At 40.6% G+C, this 27,079-nt stretch overlaps 2 protein-coding genes across 6 annotated transcripts in view; one reads left to right on the top strand and one right to left on the bottom strand.

Annotated features, from left to right (window-relative positions):
* The window catches only part of TOMM70 (translocase of outer mitochondrial membrane 70), a gene marked incomplete at its 5' end in the record, with an annotated part of 40,273 nt that extends 21,630 nt beyond the window's left edge, over positions 1 to 18,643 (bottom strand). For 2 of the 4 annotated variants that reach the window (XM_081908476.1, XM_081908478.1), the window contains 3 exons: positions 5,744 to 6,073; positions 16,684 to 16,901; positions 18,512 to 18,638. In XM_081908476.1, the coding sequence (XP_081764602.1) occupies positions 5,744 to 6,073; positions 16,684 to 16,728 (375 nt within the window). Of the gene's footprint in view, positions 1 to 4,035; positions 4,294 to 5,743; positions 6,074 to 16,683; positions 16,902 to 18,511 lie in introns of those variants that run through there. The other 2 variants (XM_081908477.1, XM_081908479.1) reach the window with 2 other exon arrangements.
* Positions 4,045 to 14,133, top strand: LNP1 (leukemia NUP98 fusion partner 1). Of its 2 annotated transcripts, none has more exons than XM_081908583.1 (4): positions 4,045 to 4,176; positions 7,111 to 7,368; positions 13,296 to 13,547; positions 13,940 to 14,133. In XM_081908583.1, exons 2-4 carry the CDS (start codon positions 7,225 to 7,227, stop codon positions 14,090 to 14,092), a joined length of 549 nt encoding a protein of 182 aa, XP_081764709.1. In that variant the 5' UTR covers positions 4,045 to 4,176; positions 7,111 to 7,224; the 3' UTR covers positions 14,093 to 14,133. The 2 variants fall into 2 exon arrangements, with proteins under 2 accessions (XP_081764709.1, XP_081764708.1); XM_081908582.1 differs by lacking the exon at positions 4,045 to 4,176 and adding an exon at positions 6,080 to 6,274.
* Positions 18,644 to 27,079: the final 8,436 nt, after the last annotated feature.

Here is a 27,079-nt window from a genome sequence, read left to right as displayed (position 1 = left end):
AGTATATTTCTTCATTTGTAAAGAAAACTATGGTAAAACCAAGCTGATAAAAAGGTTTGTGGTAAAAAGTAAACACTAAAGGAATGTGCATTGGTCTTCATTATTTTTCCATGTCACAAAGCTTATGAACAAGGCTTTTGTTTTTAGGGACAGTGTCTTCTCAAGCAGAATGAGGAATTTGCTGTCATTTAATGGGCATGATCTCAGTGAAGCCAACATATGACGAAAATTGACTAGAGATGTATAAAGGACAAGTTTCAGCTTTTTCCTTACAGATATATAATTAAAAACTGTCTTTCAAACAACACAGGCAATTTTTTATTCTTGTGGTCCAAGATCAGTACCAAAATGCCAGTGAAAAATAACTGGCACCAACCAGCTATACCACAAAATGCCTCCCCAACAAAAATGCAGTGCTTGTCTCTATAAGATATTAAAAGCTTGAGATCTGAAATACCTTTGGCTAGAAAAAGATTTCCAAATTCTAGGCACCTACATCATTTGTTAAGAAGGATGACTTGGGGACTTTTTAATATTTTCCATTCATTAATACAACAACAACAACATACAAATGCTATTAAGCTGCCTAAACAATAGAAGATACTTATCCTATTTCACTTTAAAGAAAGGAATATATATATAACTACTCATAAGATCAATAGGTTTTAAAAGTGCACTTTTAAAAATTTGCCATTAATTATTTAACCTGATATGGAAAGTGCTAATATTCATTCTCCAATGCTTGCAAAGAGAATGCAAGCATTCCAATTTCCTCAGATAGATTAAAAAATAAAATTCCAAGTTGGAAACAGAATTAATCAACTGTTCACATCATGCAATCAGACTACACATTTTCAGAGCACAACAATGTACCGTAGGTAGAGCAACTTTGGGAGCTAGTGCACCATGAAAAAAATAAAGCCCTTACTTTAAGCCATGCTTTATATTCCTAATCCATGGCCTAGCATAATTGGCAATTAACAGCTCCCGTCAAATGCAAGAGACTATATACATTTCATTCTAAGATTAGAATGCTGGTAGATCCTCACTATCTAATGACTGCACTCTGCTTAGAAATCTCAAAATACACCAAGAACTTTCATTTTTATCTCTAGGAACATTTACTAAGACAGCAATAAGATGCCTGACTCTACATTGAAACAAGAACTGTTTCCAATTTATGTATCTTCCTCATTAGTATTTATCTCTGCCTTTCTTAACTTGCACTGAATTACCTAGTAAGATTTAGACTGGGAACTAATTCCCAAACTGTGTGGTCATAAGTGCTAAAGTGTGATTTGAAAAAAGTTTCGGAGCCTCAGACTAGGCCATGGGGAAAGACCCCATACAGCTTTAGCTGCCAGTATGTGAAATGAGACACCATCCTGAAGACAAAGATGCACTTGGATTTCCCAAAACAGTCATCAGTTACAGATGGCAAGAGCATGGGAATCTCTGAAGCATTCATTACCACTGCCCAGAAAGCACACCTACATGCTCTGGACACCCTGGGCAGTGACTTAATTAAGCACAGGGGAAAGTAAGCCTCCACTATGATGCACTTTGAACTGGAGCATCCTGCAGTTACAAGGTTTCTTTCGAATTTAAAAACAAATTTCCTCCTATTTTAATCAAAACTTGTTTATGGAATCAAAAGTTTGAGAAATATTTACATAAAATTTCAAAATATATGTCTCTAAATCAAAGCTATTGCATTTTATTTCAAAGTAGTCTAGCTGAATCAGACCAAAGGCCCACTTAGTCCAGCATTCTGTTCTGTGACCAACTACATACCTATGAGAAGCCCACAATAAAGATATGAGAACAGCACTTGTGTTCTGGAGCAACTGGTAATCAGAGGCATACCACCTCTGAAACTGGATGTTTATCCTCCTTGCATCTGTCTAACCCAATTTTAAAGTCATCCAAGCTTATGGTCATAACTACCATCCTGTAGCAGTAAATTCTAGTTTAACTATGTGCTGTGTGAAGTACAGTGGTACCTCGGGTTAAGTACTTAATTAGTTTCGGAGGTCCATTCTTAACGTGAAACTGTTCTTAACCTGAAGCACCACTTTAGCTAATGGGGCCTCCTGCTGCTGCCGCACAACCAGAGCTTGATTTCTGTTCTCATCCTGAAGCAAAGTTCCTAACCTGAGGTAATATTTCTGGGTTAGCGGAGTCTGTAACCTGAAGAATATGTAACCTGAAGCGTATGTAACCCGAGGTACCACTGTACTTCTTTTTCTCTTGTCCTGAATCTTCCAACGTCAGCTTCACTGGATGAGCCCTGGATTCTAGTACAGTGGTACCTTGGTTGTCGAATGGCTTGGCTCCCAAACAAATCAGCTCCCGAACGCCACAAGCCCACAAGTGAGTGTTCTGATTTACGAACGTTTTTCGGAAGCCAAACATCCGACAAGGCTTCCAATTGAGTGCAGGAAGTTCCTGCAGTTAAACAGACTCCCGGAACAGATTAAGTTCAACAACCAAGGTACCACTGTATTATGAAAGGTGAAGAGTGCACTTCTAGCCATGTTCTCCACACAGTGCATCATTTTACACATCTCTATAATGTCTCTCCTTACCTATCTTTTCTTCCAAACAGAGAAGCCCCAAATGTTATATAACTTTTTCTCATAGGGGAATTGCTCCAGGGCTTTGATTATCTGGTTGCACTTTTCTACATCACTTCCAGTTCTGCAATGCCCTAACTAAAGTCAGGTAACCAGAACTGTACAGTTCTGTACACCTATTTCAACAACTACTTATCCCTGTTTTCAGAACATAACAGACACAGGAGCACAAATCTTAGAATCTACATTACAAATAACTAGCCTGTGGCCCTCCAGATGTTGCTGGACTACAACTTCTATCATCTGTGACCCATTCAATATACTTGCTGGGAAGTGGAGCCCAATTACATCTGGACAGTCACAACCACTTAGCTGTCCCGATCTATATCCTCCAGATGGATAAAAATCAGTTCATAAATGCACTGGTTTTTCATGTGCTCAGAGCTCTTTCAAAGAAGCAATAGGCATTATCGGCAAGAGGACTATACCGCATGCATGACTACATAACTGAATTAGCTGCACAGTCCTCACAGACAATGTTCTTAATCCAACTTGTTCATAAACCAAGCTGTTCTTAAACCAAGGTACCACTGTATATGACCAAAGAGACACGCTTAACACACTTGGAATGTCCTACACCTATAACAGTTAAGAGCTGCCTTGAGGAAGGGCTTTCAAAGGCATTCATACTCTTAAATCCAAACCTATGAAAATATATACTGTATCATCAAGTGGATCCCCCATCTCCCAGTGATGGGAGTCTCATAACTGGTTTCCCCACTTATTCTAGTAATAGCACGGAATCTCACAATTGAGGGGTTTGTAAAGGCTAACTCAAGTTCCTATCCCAAGTCAATTACAAATTGGGACCAGACTCTGAGATTTGGGTCCAATTTCTAACGGGTATAAACCCATCTCAGTCCTTTCCGCTACAGCAGTTGGTTTTTTTCCAGCTTGCCAGGGCCAGCAGCAAGAGGCTAAAATCAATGGCGGGGGGATCAGCAACTTGGAGAGGTCGCCCCTGTAATTTACTGGGAACATTTGATCCTATTCTCCAACCGAAACAGAGCGGCTGCCAGGTGCCAGCTGCGCTCCGAAAGAGGAGAGAGAATCGGACAGGGCTGAGGAAACGAGGGCCCTCGTGCGCTACGTACATTTAACTCCAACGATCATTCCCGCCCAGCCTACGTGAGGAGGGATTGGCGGAGGCGCCAATGGGCTGGGTGTCTTTGCCGCCAGCCCCTGGGAGGGGCCGCGCGGTCTGGCCCTCCGTGCTCCCCGAGAGAGGCCCTTCCACACAACCGAGGGCCGCTGGAACCCCAAGGAGCCGTTGGGCTCCGGCACGTGAGCGGCCTCGCGCGGCCGCCGCCTCCCAACGGTTTCGCCTCCCCAACGTTCCATTCCCAACGGCCGCCCTCGAGCCCGGTTCCTCTCAGCCCGTCACCCCAGTCCTTCTCACCATCTCGTCCCCGCTGGGGCCATCGGGGTGTCCGGCCCCTGAGCCGTCGGCGGGCCCCGGGCTGGCCCTTCCCTCGGGGGTCTTCCTCTCGCTCGCCCCTTTGCCTCCGCCCCGCGTGGCGCGCCTTCGCCGGCCCCACAGGTACAGGGCTCCGGCCCCCAGCAGCAGCGGCGCCCCCAGCGCCAGGGCCAGCTGCCAGCGCGGCATCCCCGAGCCGCTCCCGCCCCCGCTGGCCTCCACGGGCTTCGAGGCGGCCATGATCCCCCCGTAGCAGCAGCAGCAGCTACTGCCGCTGTTCCTCCGGCCGCCGCCGAATCAGCCCAGGAGAAAGGGAGAGCGAGGGGTCAACGGAAACGAGGGGCATAACGGGAAAGGAGGCCTATTAAAGCTTCCGCTCGCCGCGTTCCTTCCCATTACCAGCAAGTCCTAGGCTGCAGCGCCACCTGCTGGCCGGATGGAGCCGGCGCAGACAGGGCAGAGGCGGAGGAAGGAGGAACACCCGGGTCCGTCCGCCTGCTGGCGGGAAGCGGTGTAAGCGGAGAATGCAGAATCGTAGAATTGCTGAGTTGGAAGGGACCCGAAGAATCATCTAGTCCAACTGCTTGCAATGCAGGACTGTGCAGTCACGCAAGGGAATGTTACTGAAATTTAATTTCGTGTAGGGATGAAAAAATGTACATCCTGCTAACACGTAACATATCTTAGACGTGTATGTATGTATATCTATAAACACATACGCAAAACTCATATATAAATGCGAACACTTTTTACAATTATGAAATAAAATCACATCAACAAACACCTCATTCAGATAATAAAATAATGAATATTTGTGGGGATCACATCAGCAACCTCTACTCCCATCTAATATGTCTAGTTAACAGACTATAATGGTGCATGGAAAACTCTTTGCACAATCACATACCCACTCCCTACCCAGTAGGGTTGGAACTTGGCAACTGGTGAGTAGAGTGGTACCTTGGGTCACAGACACTTCAGGTTACAAACACTTCGGGTTACAGGCTCTGCTAAGCCAAAAGTAGTACCTTGGGTTAAGAACTTTACCTCAGGATGAGAAGAGAAATCACGCGGCGGTGGCGGCAACAGGAGGCCCCATTAGCTAAAGTGGTCCCTCAGCTTAAGAACAGTTTCAGGTTAAGAACGGATCTCCGGAACAAATTAAGTTTGTAACCAGAGGTACCACTGTACAAACTAAGAACTTCAAAAGAAGACTACAACATGAAACTACTGAATTGCAGTTCATCAAGAGGTTCAATACTCTCCTTTGTGGATTGAGTGGTGGGAAGTGTTAACTGGTGTACTAATGCCAGGGTGTTTGCGCTGACAACTTATTTTACTTTGTGAAGGAACTGGGAACTGTACTCCACACAGAGCACCCTTGACAAACTACAGTTCCCAGGATTCTTGGGGTGGGGGTGGTTGCATATAGTTGTTTATATTATCTGACCTTAGGAAATATATTTAAATGTGCAGTGGATTACGATACTATAGTAATCCTATACTTACTATAAAAGCTACTTCTTTTCTTTCTAATTTTACTGTTGGTCTCCCAAAGCATTCAAACTTCTACTTTTTGCTTGGAGATGACAAATTTGAAAAATATTTGTCTGGTGACGCTGGATTGCCTAGTACACCCACCAGAACAAGACAACTAAGTGACTGCTTTAAGACCAACATGGCTGCTCACCTGCAAACAAAATGCTTCCTGTGTTGCTTCCGCTTGTTTGACTGCAGCATTTAGTGGAGGGAGCACATTGCATTTTCCTCCCATTTTCTTGCCTGCAGAATGCAGTGGAGGAAGAAAAACAGGATTTGTCATTGCGGAAGAAGATGGGGCATGCTTGTTTGAACCTCTAGTTGGATGAGAAGGAGTTGTGGTCGACAAGGGTGTTGGTGCTTGTCTGGCTGATGTTTTCACTGGTGGGAGATGCACACTGAACATTGATGGTGGCTTTGCTGTTGGTCTTAATGGTGGAAGAGTAAAATCTGCCATTGCATATACTTCTGTGAAGCTCTCCTAAGAAGAAGAAGAAGAAGATATCTCTCAGATTTTATTTTATAAAATCTGCATTCACTCTCTCTAGCCTCCTCCCCAGGAACTTTTTTTACATTATCAACAACTAAAAAGAAATCAGAAAATGTAAAGTATATATGACTGAGATAATAACCATAGCCCTATGGAGAATAAGTCTAATCCTTTTCTTTAAAGCTCACCAAGGTAATAGCCCTTACCATGTCCTGTTGCTAAGGGCTTCATAAGTTAATCATCATTAATTAAGACATCCTGCTTCATGTTCGTCCTAAACATCCCACCAATTGATTTAATCTGATGGTCTCTTGAGGGAGGAAGCAGTCTGTTATAAATGTGTATGGTTTCTTCACCAGACATTGTGGTCAGATGAATGTGTTGCATGTTTATGTACTAGACATATAGATTTCAAAAGTTTGTGTTTATATTTTTGTTTGTGTTTATATTTTCCACAGGTGGACCACTTTTTCTGTTTTGGAAATATCAATTAATATACCCTGAAACATAATTATAAGAGGAATAAATGTATAAATGCACATAGAGTGGCAGATTGGAACCAGTCTTTGGTTGGCACAATGTAGTGTTAGCCAAATTCTAGAATCTTCCAAGGAGAGCCTTTTTGCATAGATGCAATGTGTAATTTGAATATTGGAAGAGAGAACATGTTATTTTGTACAGTCATTTAAGATCTATACTGTGCTAGTTCCTGAACATGGTCAATACATCAATTCTGCTTCCTGAAATTGCAAGCCAGATCTAAATCACAGCCTGAGCCTTGCAGGCATGTTATCATGGAAAGCTCTCCATTGGTATTGACAGCTGGTGCACTCAACAGCAAGACTATGAAGCAGGCGGCCCTGTTCTCTTGCCACCCTGCAGGGTGTGTGACATTGGGAATTTCTGTAATGGAAAGGTTAGAAACAAGTAGCAATTGTTAAAATAGATTACCAGGGCTTGGCTTGTACATATATAGACAAGACTAAGGGCAGCGCTGGACTAATATATATTTGTTGGGTTGCATTCAGGTGGTAGCATTTTCTAAATAGAAGGGACCAATTTGAAATTACAGCACTATTCCCTCATAGTTGTGTGGCTATAATTCAGCAGTGCTGTTTCACATACATATTTCCCGTCTGTACATGGACTATGAAGAGGATGATGATCTTTCCTTTGCAAAATGGATGAGTAGTTTCTGGGGCCATAGTGTGACTGATGAAAGAGAGAGTAGAGCACAGAGGAAGCAGCAGACAAGATCACTGAGTGAAAGGAGAGCCTCTCTTCCGGTAAGACCGTAAGTAGAGAATGTGAAGAGAAAGCAAAAAAATGGGAGAGAAAGGATCATGCCCTGTGGTTGTGTACTTCAGACCTATGGTTGAATTATTGGATGGTGGTTTTATTTATTGTTTAAAAATCCAATACATAGCAAGATGTGAATCCTAAATGCTTTTCAGCATCCATGTCAATACAGTAAATTTCCACAACCAGAGCTAATAAATAAAATATAGATGAAAATATTGTAGAACTCAAGCATGAGAATTGTTCAGGATTGAATGAAGAAAATGTTTTTATCCCATAAGACCTTGAGTCAAATTTGCACGGCCAGAATTAATGGACACGTTTTGTTTGTATGTATGAATCTGAGCTGATGGAAGAAAAGTCAGTATGAAGTTTGTTGTGAAAATACCCTGGTTTCTCTTCAGATCATATAAATCTTTCGTCTTTTACTAATGAAGTTCACTGTGAAATAGGAGGGTGCCTTAAGTTCCGCTCTGGCTGTGTTAGTTACTGTATTTTTAAATTTTGTTGATTTATTTGGAAGTTCAGAGTCCGCACAGAATTAGTGGGGAGCTGGGAAATTTCCCATAGCAGATTGCAAATTCCATGGCTACATGAATTGCTCTAAAACAAGATCATCAAACACAGTCCCTTGTCTATGTTTCCATAAGCATACCATCCCTTGCATGTATTGCAAGAGGGCATGATTAAATAATGTTGGGGCAGAGGAAGGTTTACCCGCCCCCCGCCCCCACCCCAGTCCTTATAAATCTCCCCACAAGCCCCAACTAATTTAGTTTCAGTTGGATCAGAACTCTTTAATAGGTTAAAGAATCCTGAACTAGAGCTGGGGAGATTTGGATGGGAAGAGGTGTGTCTCACAGCATGCATCTTCTGACCACAAGCCACTCTCCCTTCTGTTTATCCTTTTCTCAGCTGACCTTGAAATAACCTCAGCATTCCCCAGATCCCAGAAGGTAATGAATATGCTCAGTCTCCATCAGGCATTTTTGCAGAGAGGGGATAGAGGTTGTTTTGGTTTTTTGTTTTAATTAAGAATATGTTTCTGTATCCCAGCAGAGTCCTTTGGGTATACAAAACCTTTGGCTTTCTCTGTGGGTGGTCCAGTTCCACTGCCTTTCCGATAGGCATGGGATCTCCAAGTTCATATTACCATATACAAGTGCAACAAAACGTTATGATGTATCTCTGCCTCCTAACTGAGTTCCTGTTCAGGGTGTGCATAAGCCAGCTATGGCCTTCCCTAGGACACCCCATTCGATTGCATGCACACCTTTGTTTTCTATTGTTCTTTTCCCATTGATGCTCAACATTCTGTGGCTAGTGAGCATGCTCACTGAGGCTTTTTGTGGATTTTGGTCTCTCAGGCTTAATTTAAAAATAAATAAATAATGGGTTGTAGTTAGAATTCCTTCAAGTATGGTGATACCCCCACCCCTGTTTCTTACTGTTTTGGCTCCTGTTGGAGGGTGATGGTGTCTGAGAATCACTAGGGAAAAGGTTAATAAGTTAATTAACAAATTTATGAAATGATTAATGGTCAATTAAATTTGAAAATAGACAATGACTCTAGCTAAAATAAACACTTTGTGAACTTATCAAATTGTGTTCCCCCAAGTTGTTACATTTACCGGTACCTAACTTCACTAAGGATCGACACAAACTTTTGGATTCACAAAAAGTGTGGTGTGATGTGAATCGCCAGGGGGAACACAGTTTGAATCTGTTCCAACATGTGCCCAATTGACAGTTCACCATTCCATCCACTATCCATCCCACTTTTTCTATCTAATAGGAAGATTCCAGATAAATTCAGTACTGTAGGGTACTTGGTATTTTCTATCTGAAGTGAACAGGGCAAGAAGAATGTGTGCATGTAAGAGTACTGTATTGGAGTCCACATAATTTCGCTTTTTGTGAGCAAAATTCCTGTTGGCTCTAAAATCTTGATGAACAAATCCCAAAATTGTCACTAAAATAAATGATGTTCTATAAAGCTGTGCTTAAATTGCTAATGCAAAAGGTTAGGGAACAATTTTATCTGTAGGTTTATTTTTAATGCATACAGTGTGTGTGTGTGTGTGTGTGTGTGTGTGTGTGAGAGAGAGAGAGAGAGAGAGAGAGAGAGAGAGAGAGAGAATATAAATATAATTCATTTAATTTACATCAAGAGTGACTACTAAAACATGATATACAAATGCTTAAGGTATGTCATACTTAAAAGCAATTCTGACACTTACTATTTTTGAACATTTTAAAATTTATTCATTACTCTTGTAAAAACCCAGCACCTGTGTCACCTTTTATGAGGAAAGGCAGTAGGGCATTTTCCAGTTCCAGTTTCTACACTATAACCCTATAACACTGCTACGGCATCATTTGTTAGCTAAGAACAGTATTAAAATGCACTTAATATAGCAATATATTGGGAAGCAATGCTCTTCTCCATGGCCAAAATTATTTTACAACGACTACTAAAAGTACTGTACATATCAGCAAAGATCTCTTGCTATATTAATTAAAAGATCTTGTTTGCTCTTTCTGTCCCTTTTATTGCTTCCAGATGAGCATGGCAACAAAATTACTGATGAATAACCTGTTAATTGCCTCTTGATTGGCCTCTCTTAATTGCCAGCCTCTAAAGAAGGCTTTAATGACTGATTTCATCCCATTTTTAGAATGTTATTTTTATATAGAAACATAAATAAATCTATATACAAATGAAAAGTCCACTGCCATGGTTAACAGGAAGCATTAAAAGAGCTGAACATGTAAATTGGAAGGTTTTAATTAAATGTGCATGAGTGCTAATAAGCTTCAATAGTACTTTTTCAGTCATCACTGAATAAACTTCAAAATCCACAAATCGAAAATGGACAAAACAGACAACACTATAATGTACATATTTGTTCATGTGATTGTCTGGATTTTCCATAAAAAGTGCAGAACAAATGATAACAATTCTAGAGTAAAGTGGAAATTTCAAAACAACCCATTATATATGCAGCCCACGACTTTTTTCCTAGCCACAATCAACCAGATATCTCTGGAAGCTTACAAAATGGACATAAATGTCCCTAACATCAGTTGTTCAGAGGTATACATAATCTGAACATGGAAGTTTTATTTAGCTAGTGTGTCCAACATCTATAAATGCATCCTCCATGATTTTTAAAAACCTTTTTAAAGACCAGCGCTACAGCCTATGGTAGTTAATTGTCATACTAAAAGTCTTTCATAGGATCAGTAGAACAGCAAGGAAGGAAATGGGCCTCTCTTTACACCCAAATTGTACTTTAAGAACTAGATGATCTATTCTGTGAAATTACAGCATTTGTCCTCAGCCTCCTACCCTCTTTGGTTTTAGTTATAAATAATTCAGTTAAAGCTACTTGTCCATATCTGTAGTACCTTCTTTATAACTATAACTTGCCTTTAAACATCAGAAGATCTAGAATCTTTCAATTAACTCATTTACAGCCCATTTCCTAAAGGAGAGCTTCTATGATCAGATCAATATTCACTGCGTAGTCACAGTGGGAACAATTCACTAAAAGCTTGTGATAGGAAATTATGTTCTTTGAATGGCTTTCCGGATACAGATACATGGATATAATTCCCACTTCATTGTATCAGATAACCTCTCAAGTTTTTTGAGGTTTCTGATTTCCTCCCTGCCCCCCCCCAAGCAAAATGGAATTCCCTGTGATTCCCTAAAACCATTGGTAATGGTGCCAGGAATTTGTATTGGCCCACAAGGGAATCTTGCATCAAATTGGCTGTTAGTGGCTTTGATTCCTGTATGCATGTTCTCCTAAAGTTGGGGCCTCCTGATGCTAGATTAGCAAAGGGAATTTAGAGACAGCTTTATAATTAACATGATTAATTCTGCACTCCCCAGCATAGCTGTCAACTTTTCCCTTTTCTTGCGAGGAAGCCTATTCGGAATAACGGAAATTCCCTTTAAAAAAGGGAAACGTTGACAGCTATGCTCCCCAGTAACATAGCAGGATCCTGGGTTTTTCTGTCTCAGTAGCATGAAATGAATAGGAAGGTGCAATAGGGCAAGCGCTGCTCTTTGGTGTCTCGTCACCACAACACAGTGGGCCCAAATTAAGGAAGGAGTTTATCAAAGCTAAAGCTGGGGTTACAAACAGGCTTTGGAAAATACAAAGGGCTCTTCAATCTAGTTTTTGAATATTCATCCTGATTTGCTTGCACAGAGCTTATATGGAAATTAAATTATATCAACTATTTATTGAACATGTGTTCTGATCTTTTTATATGGTAAAGTTATACAACACTGAGCATTCATCCTGATTTGCTTGTGGAGTGCTTATATCCCTTCCTGTTATTCATTCCACACTTCTGGGTGCATTTCTCTTTCACTTTCCTTACTGCAAAAAGTCCATTTCTTTGGGAAGTTTTTATAGCTGACATTAGTGAGCCTGCATCTATACTATATTACCCACATTTGGACAGCTCCTGTGAATTCCCAATGCAGCAGCTACTGAAGGACCAACCTAACCTCACAGTAAGAACTTTGTATCATTATCACAGAATGCTTTCTATCTGAATTGTTCTCATATTTTACCTGAACAACCTGAGAACTTTAGTATTAACTGTTGGAGGTTTTAAATCAATAAATACTGGTAATGACTTTTTAAAAAGATGAATGTCCTTGTATTCAGCTGTCACATGAAAACTATTCTTTTTTCTCAAGCTTTGAGACATTTTAATCAAGGGTACTTACAGAACCAGATATAAAAACATTAGGAGAGAAAATACATATGGGAGGTAAATATTACAAACTAGAATGTTGCTTCTAGCCAGAAGTCCAAGACATCTGACAAAAATCCTGACAGGAAATTCCTGTGGAAAGGCTTTCATTTGAATCCAATAGCTGGATGGCTGCAATAATCTATGAAAAAGGTACATAAGGAAATACTTCCAGTCTACGGCCTCATCTGCTTTGTACATTTGAAGCAGTATTATACCACTTCCTCCAAAGAAGCCAAGGAAATGTAGTTTGTTAAGGGTGCTGAGAGGTGTTAGTAGATCCCTATTTACCTCAGACAGCTACAATTCCAAGAATTCCCTGGGAAAAGGGACTGACTGTAAAACCACTCTGATGATACCACTTTCAATTTATAGTGCAGATGAGGCCTAAAGAGTTTTCCCCAATCTAGCATCTGAAGAACAACCAACCTCAAAGTATGCTTGGACACTGGGTAAGAAAGTAGCTGATTCCAGGTCATTGAAAAATAATGAGTACATTTCCACTCTGTCACAATATTGGTATGACTAAAGGTTGCAACCCTATATCCACTTACTTGGGAGTAGAACTCATTATATTCAATGCTAATTCTGAGAAGGTACATATAGGATTGTGCTGTAAACCATTAGAAAGGGGATTTGGTTATCAGCATTTAACAGTGCCACTAGATTTCTAAAATAAATAAATATGGTTACCTCCTAATTACCTAAAAGCAACCAAGCAGGAATAATGCTGAAAAATAAAGTTAAATGGCTGGTGCGGGAAGGGCAGTTACTTTCTTTTCTTTTATTTTTCTTTTCTTTTTTTCTCAGTGCGTGTCAATAAAAATATCTTCCTTACGCATAACAAATGAAATGATAAATAATATACATTTATCATTTATTTCATTTTGTCAAGGCAGGTGACTAAAAACTGTGTTCATAAAGAAAGTATTATTTTGACTGCCCCGCAGTATGTAGCAACAGCCAGAGATCTACATCTCTTCAAGAATGTAGACATGTGATTTAAAACACACACACACACGTGTGTGTGACATCATATCATAGATGAAATAGAGTAATGAAACCTATTTTGTGTCAAATTTCTGCATAAAGATTATTTTTATTTTTATTGCATAATGATTCTTTTTTTTTACAGGCCAAGCTTTCTTCCATCCATATGACAAGGCTTCATGGTTCTACCAAGATCCCATCCTCAGGCCACCTAAAAGAATTGCAAGAAGATCAAGATACAAAATGCCATTGTCATATGAAGGCAAGCAAAAAATCCTCAAATGGTAATTCTTCCCAGGGGACAAGTGGACCAAACAGTAGATCAAACTCCATACAGGAATTTTCAGAATCCTTTGAGAAGCAACTGCATTTCAAAAACAAGCGCTCAGTTTCTTTGGTAAGTGCAACCATTTGTATATGCTAATCTAATCGAACAATGTGTTTAATTTTACGTAATTTATACTTTTCAAGTGGCGAAGTAGAACGGATATAAAAAGTGCTTAGCCCAACCACCACCACCACTTCCACTTTCATATCAATATGAAATAATTAATTGGTCTGGGTCAACCATGATGTCAGCTAGATTTGAATGGCTTCTCCAGCTATCTTGAGCTATTTTACTCAGCTGTTTGATAGTGTAGTTCTCTTTCTTTAAAGGTCCCTATATTATATTTAAACTTATAGTAAATCAATATGAAAAATATTTAATAATTGGAACATTAACTCAGTTACCATATACATGCCATAGACATATTATTAAATTAATTTTCAGTGCTCTTTTTCTTTCAGGAACCTGAAGGGATGAAAGAGAGGAGAGAAAGAGAAAAACTGCATATTCCCAAGAGCAGGTCTCGTAAGAAAGCGGGAGAAAAGAAGGAGCCAAAGGGAGAGCAAGGTGAAGGAGAACACAACATGGAATTTGCAGCAGGGAAACATAGTTAATAATTTCCATGATACCCAGGAATAAAGAGGAAATGTGTTTGTATCCATTAGGATAGACTGATTTTTTAAAGAAATGACGGTATAAAATAGATTCTGACACTTAGTTTTTATTCCTTAAAACGGCAAGTGTTATATAAGTAGAACAAAGCATAAATGTTAATATTAAAATACTTTGTATTCCTTTGAAGCTGTTTGTATAGACCTGTTTAAAAAAAAACTACATTCAATCAGAAACATTTATCTAACCGACGTGAGCAATAAATAGTCAGACAACCATTCAATGTGTTAATTTACAAACACAAATATAAATACGAAAGGCTTCTGCCATATGAAGATGGCTTTTGTTAAAGTTGGAAGCTGAGCAAAGATTCAGAAGTAGGCTCATGAAAGAGGAAGAATCATCCATACGTACTGACTGCTGACTTCTGCTGCATGATTTTAAGTTTCATAGATAACAATACAGTAGTACCTCAGAAGTCGAATTGAATCCATTCTGGAAGTCTGTTTGACTTCCAAAACGTTTGGAAACCAAGACACAGCTTCCGATTGGCTGCAAGAAGCTCCTGCAGCCAATCGGAAGACACATCGGACATTTGGGTTTCAAAGAATGTTCACAAACTAGAACACTCACTTCTGGGTTTGCGGCATTCAGGAGCAAAAACATTTGACTCACAAGGCATTCAGAATCCAAGGTACGACTGTATTGTAAATACCTGTATATAATCATGTACTGTATGAAAACAAATTGGGAGTTATTCTGGATATTCCATGTCAAACCTTGTTCTTTTCTGTTTGTATAAAAGTAACACATGTTTTAAATATTCACCAAAACAAATGTATAAATTAATTTGCTTTGTATGTTTAAAATTCTATATAAAGGGAACCAAAACTTTACTGAAGCTATCTAAAGTCTAAAAACACAACTTCTTGTTGGGTCACCTGTTACACTTCTTTTATTTCTTCCACATCTCTGCTGCCTAATTTTTTCTTTTTCTACCACATTCTCATACGCCTCTCCTTGAACAAACGTTTCCACTGCTATTCTCCTGTCTCGCCGATCACATTATGGTACCCCTTCCCAACAGTCAGTGACACTTTGTTCTTTCCAGAGTTCATATTACTTCTAAATTCTAAACTTTTTTTATATATAAATCACCCAGTGGCCTTGGGTCAAAGAGTAGTCTGTGAAGCAGGAGTTGGGAATCTATTTCAGCCCAGGGGCTATATTCCCTTCTAGGCAACATGCCATAGGCCATAGACCACTGGGTAGTTGTGGCTAGAGGCAAAAGTGGTTGCAGTAGTGAATATCAAGTTAGCCTTTGTACTGTAGGTTAGCATTTGCATGCACTCAACACACCCTACTCTATCCTCTATTCAGACAAGCTTTATCCCCTTAACCATTTTGGTTGTTCTTTTCTGAACCTTTACCAGCTCTATACTGTAATATCCTTTTTGAGGTGTGGCAACTAGAACTGTACACATTTTTGTTTAATGCCATGTTATTGGCAGTTTTATTTTCGGTTCCTTTCTTGACAATCCCTTGCATGGAATTCACCTTTTTCACAGCTGCTGCACTGAAATATGCACACTGGTATCTTCATCGTTCAGCCTGGACACTGAGGTCCAGCGCCGAGGACCTTCTGGCGGTTCCCTCCCTGTGAGGAGTGAGGTTACAGGGAACCAGGCAGAGAGCTAGGATTAAGGGGATGGAGTGATTCCTTTATGAGGAAAGTTTTCAGCAATTGAGACTTTTTAGTTTAGAGAAAAGGCAAGTGAGAGGTGACATGATAGAAATTTATAAAACTATGCATGGCGTGGAGAAAGTGGAGAAAGAATTTTTTTTTTTGCTCCCTCTCTCAGAACACTAGAACCTCTAGACTTCTAATGAAGCTCAATATCTCCCAGATGCATGGTTCTGTGTGGGGTCTGCTGTGCACCCAGCTGCCCTCATACTATGCAGAGAAGAGAGCTACTTTTCTGAAAAGAAAATCATAGAATCATGGAATCTAAGAGTTGGAAGAGAGTGCCCAGGGTCATCTAGTCCAACCCACTGCAGTGCAGGAATCTCAGCTAAAGCATCCATGACAGATGACCATCCAACCTCTGCTTAAAAACCTCCAAGGAAGGAGAGTTCACCACCTCTCACGGGAGTCTGTTCCACTGCCAAACAGCTCTTACTGTCAGGAAGTTTCCCCACATGTTTAGTCAGAATCTCCTTTCTTGTAACTCGAAGCCACTGGTACGAGTCCTACTCTCCAGACCAGCAGAAAACAAGCATGCTCTTTCTTCCATGTGACAGCCCTTAAGTCTCGAAACTGTGTACACACATCTGAGCAGCTCTGCTCAATAACAAAGACTAGTTCTGAGCAACATAAATTACTGGAGGAGAGATAGTATGTCAACGTCCTCTTTGGAAAGTACTGTATACACTCTAAACAAAAGTTTTAAGAGGACCAATACAGCATCTGTGTCTGGCTATTTGTCATACAGCAACAATAAATCTCTTTCAGAGACAGCATATTTTTATGTTGTTAGTACATCTTCAGAAATAATTTGTGCCATTTAACAGAAAACAATCCCCCCCCACCTACCTGGGATTCAATTTTGTGTATCTGCTGCTTAGTAGCTTTCTCCATTGTTCCTAAGAGGGGAGTTCATTGATGTTTTGACTTGCCAATCACACAGATGTTCAGTAGAAGTCAGATTTTCCTCCACCACCATTTGCAGAAAATCTTCATTGCTCTTTATTCATTGTTCATGATGTCCTTCCGTTTAAGGGCTAAGCAAAACAGGGAGGTTGGGGAGAAAACTGAAAAAGTAGTTATTTTCAGAATGGCTTCCTTCCAAAAATACAAACATAAACAACCACAGCCACTAAGAATATATTTCTGAAAAAGATAGATACCGGTATGTAATGTTTGGTAGCTGATAAAGTGTTGCTTAGGGTAAGCCATTTTACAAAAGCAAGAGACAACAATACTGTAATGCAAAATCTTTATATAATGAATGTAATTTAATTAATGGTTCTTAATTTATTTCAACATGATCTCTCAAAAGCATTTGGTCAATACAGCAATGAACATTACATCTATACTAAGGATTAAATCAAATAAATAGTGGATTTATGATCCACACAAAGTCTACAAGCAAACTATCCTGGAATGAGTTTTCTCACTGGGTGGTTTGGTTAGGAGTGGTAAGGAAGACTTTATCACACATCAGGTGCATATGTGTGACAAATGCATAGTAGATGTGTGGCAAACACCTAGTAAAGTCTGTATTCATCTCTTCTGTACCTAAGCCAATGATGTCCCTAATTACTTTGGAAAGCATGAAATCTCCAATGTACGGTATATCCATTTTTTAAAAAGAAAGGTTTGCAAAATTCATGTTCAAAGAGAAAAACAACCACTTTATCATTTTAATTGTCTGGCTCGTGGTGTCATGACATGATGTTAATGAATTCATAATTAGTCATTAATGAAACATCAGAACTCAAAGCTGCATAACTTGTCTTTACTAAACATTACCTGGCAAACGACAGCAAGGAATATGTTCCATTTTAACATTTCTTCTCCCAGGTTTTTGCCTAATTAAACAATCTATGGCCTTTTAAACTGGGGGAGGGGTGTATTTTTTCGTTTGTTACTGTGTTATATATTTTTGTGTTTTTATTTTCTTAACTGCCTTGTGATCCTTGGGAGAAGAGAAAAGTTTTTGCCTGGTCCCTAAATATATGTAATGAATGTACCTGGTGAGCCTCCCTTAAGATAACCAAAAGATGGTTGGTTGCTTTTTAGTATATTTCCAGAAGGCAGGACCTAATTTTGAAGAATTTCTTGAGTGGCTAATGATATATATCAAATAATTACCGTACTTACACTGCTGGGCATTTTTAGACCTTACAACCTATTGTTGTAATGAAGCATTATATGGGTATCAAGCAGTATATCTTTGTAGACCAGGAAAAGGAAATGTTTTGCCACACTATGTTCAACTTTGTAATCTCCACATTTCAATGGGAAATAAATTGAGCTCAACTCTATTAAATTGTAAGCCACAATAGTAATTCAGAAGACAGGTTGGTTCCTGAAAAATATCCAAAACTTATTCATGAAGTAGCCTATGTATGTCAAGCAACCTGATGAACCCAGAAATAGAACTGAGAAACTTTCTCTGGTCTTTTGCAATGAGAAAAATTATCACAGTTTATTTTCAAATAATGACTGAATCATGTTACTTGTTTTTTACCTTGAGGTTTTCAGCTGATGAAACAGTTGTAGTGTATATTTTGTAAGCTCTTTCTGTTTTCAATGGGATGATTATGGCACATGGTAAGAATTATTTACATTGGTATCTACCTGTGCAATTGTCTTAGCCACATTCACATGCAGAATGTATCTAAATAGATGAGATTACCTTATTATTAAAACAGGTTTTGTCTGAAGTCTCTTTTCTCTGTAAGCCATCCTCATTGTTAAGAGTTGTTGAAACAGCCAAGTTATTGTCACATTTGTGATGAAGATCACAGGAGGCCTGCATCAGCAGAATTATTAACTCAGCAGTGATGTCATCAGACAATGGACTAAGCCCATATCCTCAGTATATAGTCCTAGCAGTAGCAAGCATTTTCAATAGTTTTGGCTCTCCTGCCCCCCCCCCCAAAAAAACCTGGCAGCTGCAGTTGGTTAAGGGTGTAGAGCTATAATTTACAGAGTGGTTTAATGATCAATTCCTCTTCCGAGGAAACTTTGATAACTGTAGCTCTGTGAAGGAATAAGGGTCTCTAAACAACTCTAAGCACCCTTTACAAACCGTAGTGCCCAGGATTCTTCGAGGGAACTATAACTGTTAAATGCGGCAAGATGCTGTTTTGAATGTATAGTGCAGATGCGGCCTAAAATGGCTTTGGGTACAGTGACTAGTGAGGTAGCTTAAGAGGCTGTGGCTTGCCCAAAGTCACCCAGCAGTGGTGTAGCGTGGGGTTAGGGTTAGGGTTTGGGGGGGCCGGCCGCACCGGGCGCAACATCTGGGGGTTAGGGTTAGGGGGCGCAAATCCATGGGTTAGGGGGCACAAATTACTTGCCTTGCCCCGGGTGCTGACAACCCACGCTACGCCACTGTCACCCAGTGAGTTTCATGACTGAGTGGGGATTTGAACCCTGATCTCCCAGGTCCTAGTCTGATACTCTGTTCTCATCCTGAAGCAAATTTCTTAACCCAAGGTACTATTTCTGGGTTAGCAGAGTCTGTAATCTGAAGCATATGTAACCTGAAGCGTATGTAACCTGAAGCGTAGGTAACCCGAGGTACTACTGTACAGCAGTATAGAAATAAATAATAATAATAATAATAATAATAATAATAATAATAATAATAATAATAATATTTTAAATTTATATAGCTGCATGCACATACTAAAAGCCCAGTCAGTACAGCATGAAACTCTTAATCTCAGGGTCATGGGTTTGAGCCCCACGTTGGGCAAAATTTTTTTTGCATTACGGGGGGTTGGACTAGATGACTCTCAAGGTCCCTTCCTGCTCTTCAATTCTATTTCTAAATTTTATATGTATTGCACACACAGAGAGAGAACATACAAAAGAAGATCATACTAAGCAGACATAATGTAGTAAATATAAACTATTTTGGAAAAGTGTATTTAGGGAATTCATCTCGGCATTTAGCATTGAAAAGAGACAATACTAACCTAGATACACCGGTGATGTGACTTGGCCCTTCCTACATTCCAATATGCAAGGATAAGGTTAATATCTGGGAATATAGGCAAGTGACTACCAGAGGACCACAAGTATGTGGGACAGGAGTAATTTATGCAAAGTTGCTCTTTTGGGTTATCTTCCCCTACTGCCCTTTCTAAGTCTGTCCCCCTGTATGCTCTGACAAGCAGGGCCGGTCCTACCATTGGGTAGGGTAACGCAGCTGTCTCAGGTGGCAGAGGCTGTGGGGCAGGGAGAGTTGGCAAGCCAGAGCTGCCTGTATGCCCTGCAGCTTACCATGAGCTAGCCTGCTGCCTCAAGTGCAGTGGAGGGCATTGTCCTGTCGCCAGCACTTGAAATAAGATTCAGCTGCCAGACCAGTCAGCTTCTGGAATAGGAGAAGGGTGTCATCTTGTCCTTTACCAGGCAGCAAAATGTCTCGAGCTGGCATTGCTGACAAGGAGTTATTTATTTCCAGGCACTCATCTTTAAAGTTGTAGGTCTGTCTCTATCTTCTGCAGCAGATTTCTTACATAACTGCAAATAAGCAACTTTCTGTGACAGAACATGGCCACTGCTATAGACAGTCTCTACTTGTGACCTACAGAATATGGCTCCAGCACACAGTGACATTTATTTCGATTGCTGTGGGATTTTTGAGTCATTCAGAAAGTCATTAAAACTGAATGTTTTCATGGAGTTTCCCCAGTGTTGAAATGGCAAATGGGCTGCTTGGGAACCAAATCACGATGGACCTCTCTTTTGGTGACATAATTGATTTTTGTATATACCACCCTTTACTTCACAAAATCAAGGTGATTAAAGTGTGGGATTTTGCCTGCTTTACCAGGACACATTTATGTATGGAGTATGACCAGTTTTGAAGGAAGAGAGTCTAACTTGAAGGAGATATCTTTCTGCATGCTAATGCCGATTGAATTCCCCAAGTGTTGTTGCTTAAGTAGCCAAAACAGTATCAAGCAACCAGACATGAGAACAACACATCATCATCCTTAGGGCAGTGAGGTGTGCAGAAGTACAAAAAACAGTATTTAGAAAAACTCTAAAGGAGGGGAGGGAAACCCCACAAAGCAGTCCAATGAACACTATGCTTGACTAGTGAACTGAGAATGCTGGCTGTGAAAAGAAAAAATATATATGGAAAAACTGGATGCACATCACCACTCTCTGAGCACTGAGAGACTCTAGGGGTTCCAACACTTACCCCGGGTTCTGTTTCTTTGGAATGAAAGTCAGCTGAGACTCTGCTGTCTTTAAGATATTTTATTTGGACACAACCTGAGCATAGGATGGAAGGGCTCACAGCATTAACACCCTCATAGATCTTGCTTCCCCTTGCTTTCAGGGAAGCCCCAAAGTCCAGGAAAGATCAAACACGTCTCTCTCTCTCTCTTTTCTGCTTTATCTTCTTTCCAGCTCACTGACCACAACTTGGCTATCCTTCTACATAACAGCCAGATGAGATGGGTGGGGAAAGCCCTCGCCCATTTGGCACACAGAACCAAAGCCATTTCCTTGAAAAAGGAACTGGTTTGGCAAGCTTGGTGTTATATACCTCTATGCGCAGAGATGACGGAACCCAAGAATCGAAAGGAACCAGAGTATCACCCAGACTGACCCCACAAGCTTGTGCGCGTACGTGCACACACACATATATACATATATATGAAGGAACCCAACTGCTTTTTTGCTTTCTTGTCATCCAGCACCCACCCACCCACTCACTCTAAGCAGTCCCCTGTTTGAAAAGGGCAAACTCTGAAGGCTCCTCCAAGACACAAATAACACATTTTGTTCCAAGGACCCATTTGGGAGGAGCCATAGCTCAGTGGTAGAGCATCTGCTGTGCATGTAGAACGTCCCAAGTTCAACCTCCAGCATATGCAGGTGGGACTGGGAAATACCCCCTTTCTGAAACTCTGGCGGGCTGCTGCCAGTCTGTGTAGACAATGCTAAGCTACACAGACTGTTGGTAGTACAAGGCAGCCTCCTATGTTCCCTCTATTTCCAATTTCCAGGAATGAACGTCTCATGCAGCCCAAATTACACCACCTATGCACAAGAGGGAGGTATTGGCACACTTGGTAAAACCGTAAGGTCGGACTAGATGCTGTACCTTCCAACTCTAGAATTTTGTGATCGCTATGCCAGCGCTGCTGACTTTTCCTGCTCTCTACCCCCACCAATGTGTGAAATCTTAACATTGTAAAATGTCAAACATTTGTTTGCCTATCGTTTGTAGCACACTGATGTTTATCAGATGGCACAGAGATATATGGCTTTCCTGGTTTTCTGTTTCCCGTTTTGCTTTTTTATTGTTTCTCTTTAAAAACTACTCTTTTACAAAAAAGAAGAAGAAGAAGAAGAAGAAGAAGAAGAAGAAGAAGAAGAAGAAGAAGAAGAAGTAGAAGAAGTGTGAGGCTATACTGCAAACAATAGGCTTACCAGCTGCAATAGGAGAGTCAAATATACCAATTTCACACAGAAGCACATCATCGCTTACTTCAACTCGCCTGTGGAAAGGACTCAGAGGCCATGAAAGAAGGAAGGATAACAACAGGAAGATTTAAAGGAACTATTGGAAACTCAAGGCAGTAGAGATATAAGATGATCAGAGCCCCACCGAACTTGAAGCATGGGAAGTCCCAACAAAAATTTATAATTTGGCAGAATATTTGGACTACAGGTATATGCTATGTATTTGTATAGTTTGGATTATTTAATGTGATTTGACTGGATTGTTAAAATGGAAAATTTAATAAAAAATATTTTTTTAAAAAATTCTAATTACAACCAGAAAACAGAAGCCTCTGAGGATCATGGATTCAAGAAGAGAGAAGAGGTCACCCTTTCCCTGCGCTGGAGAATAAGGGCCAATTTTAATGGGGTCTTCTTCCTTTTGGGGCTGTCCAGCTCTGCAAAAACAAAAGCCTTTTAGTAATAACTGGAACCAAATACAGTAAAGGAATTGAATTTGCATCTATCAGGCCAGGGAAGTTTGCCAAACGATTGCTGCTTAAAGGGTTCTCCTGAAAAATCCAGAGGGCTGTGCTCTCTCTCTCCCTCTCTCTCTCAATTTCTTAAGACCAGCAGAAGTTCCTACAAAGGAAATAAATGGCTGTTCTTCTGGGACTCCAAAAAGTGCCCACAACGGAGACTTCCGGAGGCGGCGCAAAACAGCAATGGCGGTCCTCTTTACCCAGTGAAGAGGGGCTCCGCGAAAAAGGGTTTTCCGCTACGGCGAAGCGGAGACCCATCCAGACAAACCGCAGGCAGAGCGAGCCTGTGGCCGTGGGACTCGGCGGGTGCCAGAAGCCCCCCCAGAAGCGAGGAAGGGACCTCGTAAGAGGCTCCGGATCGTGAACGGGGGAGCGGCGCTGTGAGTTCATCGCTCTTTTCGCGGAAGTGAAGCCGCGCTGCTGTTGCTGATGAGCGCCGACCTTTCTTCTTGAAAAACATCGAGATTGGCTGCAATTTACCCGTGAGTAAGGGGTACCAAAGAACTGATTAAGGATCAACTTAAATTTGTCTATTTTGGCTGAAAACGGGAGGCGAGTAACAGGAAGTCCGCCTTCCGGTCCTGCTAATCGGAGCAAAGCAAAGAACCCGATGCGGGCTGAAGTGTTAAAAAGAGACTTTGAAAGAAATAAGAAGGGGCATTAATAGACTGTGTGTTTTTAGAAATCGAAAAAGGGTGAAGAAATAAATGTTTTAGTCCAGTGTGCTAGAGAATCTTCCTCCTATTGTGAAGAGACGTGGAATTGAAGGGGACAACCGAGTTATTGGACTGCCAGTGTTGCAAATGAGTACTGTCAGGCTGCTGAAACTTTTCTTTTAACATAAACTGTTGCACTGATGGATACACTATCGCTTTAATACTGTTATCGAAACCTCTCTGTTACCTTGTGGCACTAATTCGAAACAGAACTCTCTGAAATCCTCCTTTCTGAACTTGGGGATTTCAGTCGAAATAGGAGCTTTGATGGTGGAAAAGAAACTTTCTTTCCTTTGAAAACCCCCCCTAGTGGATTTGCGGAGGCATAGAAGCCTGGGAACTGTATCTTATTGGGATTTTTTGTGGTTTAATTGTTTATACTCTGGACTTGCCTTTCTCATGGACTGAAAGACTATTTGACCTTGAACAGCAGCTGGGGAATGAGTGGCCCAGCGAAAACAAGAGCAGCTAAAGCTAAGGAAGCTTTAGCTGAGGAAGTTAAAGAAAAGAAAAAAGACAAGAGAGCTGGGCAGCTGGTCCAAACAACCTTGATTCACCATCGTAGATCCTCGGTGCCTACTGTGTTGACGGCGCAGGAGGAGGAAGTTGAAACGCCTGCTACAGAAGAAATGGCAGCTGGAGGAACTGATCCAGTCTTGAAACAAATTTTGGAACAATTGGCACTTTTGAATAAGAAGGTGGACGATCAGTCATCTAAAATTGATAGAGCTACATCTACTATCAGCAAGTTAACAGATCAGGTTTCGCAGCACACCCAGGCTATTGAGAAACTGCAAGGAGCTACGGCGGAGAACTACAAATTAGCTGCGGAAGCCAATCAAAAAGCTGAGCAAGCGTGCAAGAAGGTGGAAGAGATCAAAGGGGAAGTAAGACCTCTGAGAAGACAGGTAGGAGAACAGCAAGCCTACCTGTCAATGGTGGAACTGAAAAGTAAGGAATGTAATCTTAGGCTGAGGGCTGTCCCAGAGTTGGAACAGGGCAACCTAGAGAAATTCTTGACGGAGCTGTTTTCTAAATTTTGGGGGGTTGAAGAAGATAAAGACTTCAAGATTGTGACGGCCTTCAGACTGGGAAGATCGGTTAAAAAAGATAAGTCCAGAGACTGTTTGGTTTGTTTGAGAACAAGAGAGGAAAGAGACAAGATATTAGGCCAACACTTTAAAAAATCCCTGGAAGTCGAAGGTAAAAGGGCAGAAATTTATAGAGACATTCCTAAATATTTGTTGGACCTTAGAGCCACATATACAGACTTGGCCAAATTGTTAAGATACAACGCAATCCCATACAGGTGGGAATTTCCTCAAGGTCTGTCATTTACCTATAAAGGAAAGAAGGTAAGAATCAAAACGCCAGAAGACCACCAGAAGTTCCTACACGACAACGAGGAGGACCTCCAAAAGAGAGCCGCAGATTCTTGGCCTCCACCACCGGGATTACCACCAGGATCCATACCATCTGGAGGCGGCCCGGCACCACAGCTTCCGGAAAAGGAAGACAAATTAGATACCCAACTGTGATACCCAAGAAGTAGACCGGGATGTCTCTACAGCTTCTTAGCTGGAATATAAATGGCGGGAATTCTCCAGAAAAACGCAGAAAAGTATTTCATATTTTGAAAAAAGAACAATTGGACATTATTTGCCTGCAAGAAACACATGTGACAAGACTCCATAGAAAAGTGCTAATTAATAAAAGGTTAGGCCAAGAATTTATTTCATCGGATAAAGTTAAGAAAAGAGGAGTGGTGATCTATGCAAAGGAGAACTTGTCCCCAAAATTTGTATTTAAAGACGAACAGGGCAGAATTTTGGCAATTGAAATCCAGACACAAGGAGAAAAGTTTTTAATTCTAGGAATCTACGCCCCAAATGATGGAAAATCGGAATTTTTTAAGAAGCTGCATGAGATTATGCTGGACTATTTGGACTATAACAACATTATCATGTTGGGAGATATGAACGGTGTCGCCTCAGTGAATATGGATAAGTCACAAAGTGCTAATATAACGAAAGATGGCAGACTTCCAAAAACCTTTTTTGAAATGACTGACAATTTGGATTTGATCGACATATGGAGGATCAAGAACCCTCTAGGGAAAGAAGGAACTTTCTTTTCTGAGGCCCATATGACATGGACGCGAATCGACCAAATATGGATAACTAGAGGGCTGGCACCTAAGACCAGAAAAGTGGAAATCTGCCCAAAAACCTGCTCCGACCACAACGCCTTGAGAATGGAATTGAGACTAAATACAACCGGATCGTTCAGATGGAGAATGAATGACGCCTTGTTAAGAGATCAGGAGATTGTTAAGAAGGCCCAAAAAGTTTTAAAGGACTATTTTGAAATAAACTTAAAGACAAATGTGGAAAAAAGAATAATCTGGGACGCAAGCAAAGCAGTGATAAGAGGGTTTCTAATACAACAGAACACGATTAAAAAAAGACTCTGGAATGAAAAGAAGGAGAAGATCTTGGAGAAAATAAGAGAAGGAGAGAGAAAACTGAGATCCAGGCCCAAATCGAAGGAAGTATTGAGAGAAGTGAAGTTTTTCCAGGCACAATATTCGAAACTGATAAATCAAGAGGTGGAATGGAAAATTAAACAAATGAAACAAAGATCCTTTGAATCTGCAAACAAATGTGGAAAATTGTTAGCCTGGCAGTTGAAAAAGAGACAAAAACTTAACACAGTTACAAATCTAGAGATTGAAGGGAGAATGGTTCAGAAACCCGAAGAAATCAGAAGGTCCTTCCAGAAATATTTTAAAGAACTCTATTCTCAAAGGCCACAAAAAAGCTCAGAGGTGGACCAATTTGTCATAACTAATGGATTACAAAAAATACCCCAGGAAATGAGAGCAACCCTGAACTGTAATATTACAACCCAAGAAATTGAATGCGCCATTCAGAACCTCCAACTGGGCAAATCTCCGGGACCTGATGGGCTTACTTCCAAATATTATAAGGTACTGAAGGACTCATTGACACAACCATTGTTGGAAGTTTGTAATCAGATTATGGAGGGGAGGAAGGCACCGGAAACGTGGAAAGAAGCCTTCATCACGTTGATCCCAAAACTAGAATCTGAAAAAACTCAACTTAAAAACTACCGTCCTATCTCACTCCTAAATGTGGATTATAAAATTTTTGCAGACATTTTGGCAAGTAGGTTTAAGAAAGTCTTAAATGAAGTTATTCATAAGGACCAAGCAGGCTTTCTCCCTGGTAGGCATTTATTTGACAACACAAGAAACATCATTGACATTTTGGAGTTTTTACAGATTAATTCAAACACAAGAGCGGTGTTGATTTTTATTGATGCGGAGAAGGCCTTTGACAACATTTCTTGGCTGTTTATGAAGAAAAATTTGGAAAGGATGGGAGTAGGGCGGGGGTTTGAAAATGGAATAGAAGCAATTTATTCAGAACAAAAGGCCAAATTGATAGTAAACAACGTGGTGACAGAGGAGTTTAAAATTGAAAAAGGGACACGACAGGGGTGCCCTCT

This window comes from Podarcis melisellensis, assembly GCF_964234715.1.
Source record: "Podarcis melisellensis genome assembly, chromosome: 4".
Lineage (NCBI taxonomy): Eukaryota > Metazoa > Chordata > Lepidosauria > Squamata > Lacertidae > Podarcis > Podarcis melisellensis.
This window is presented reverse-complemented; position numbering and strand designations above follow the sequence as displayed.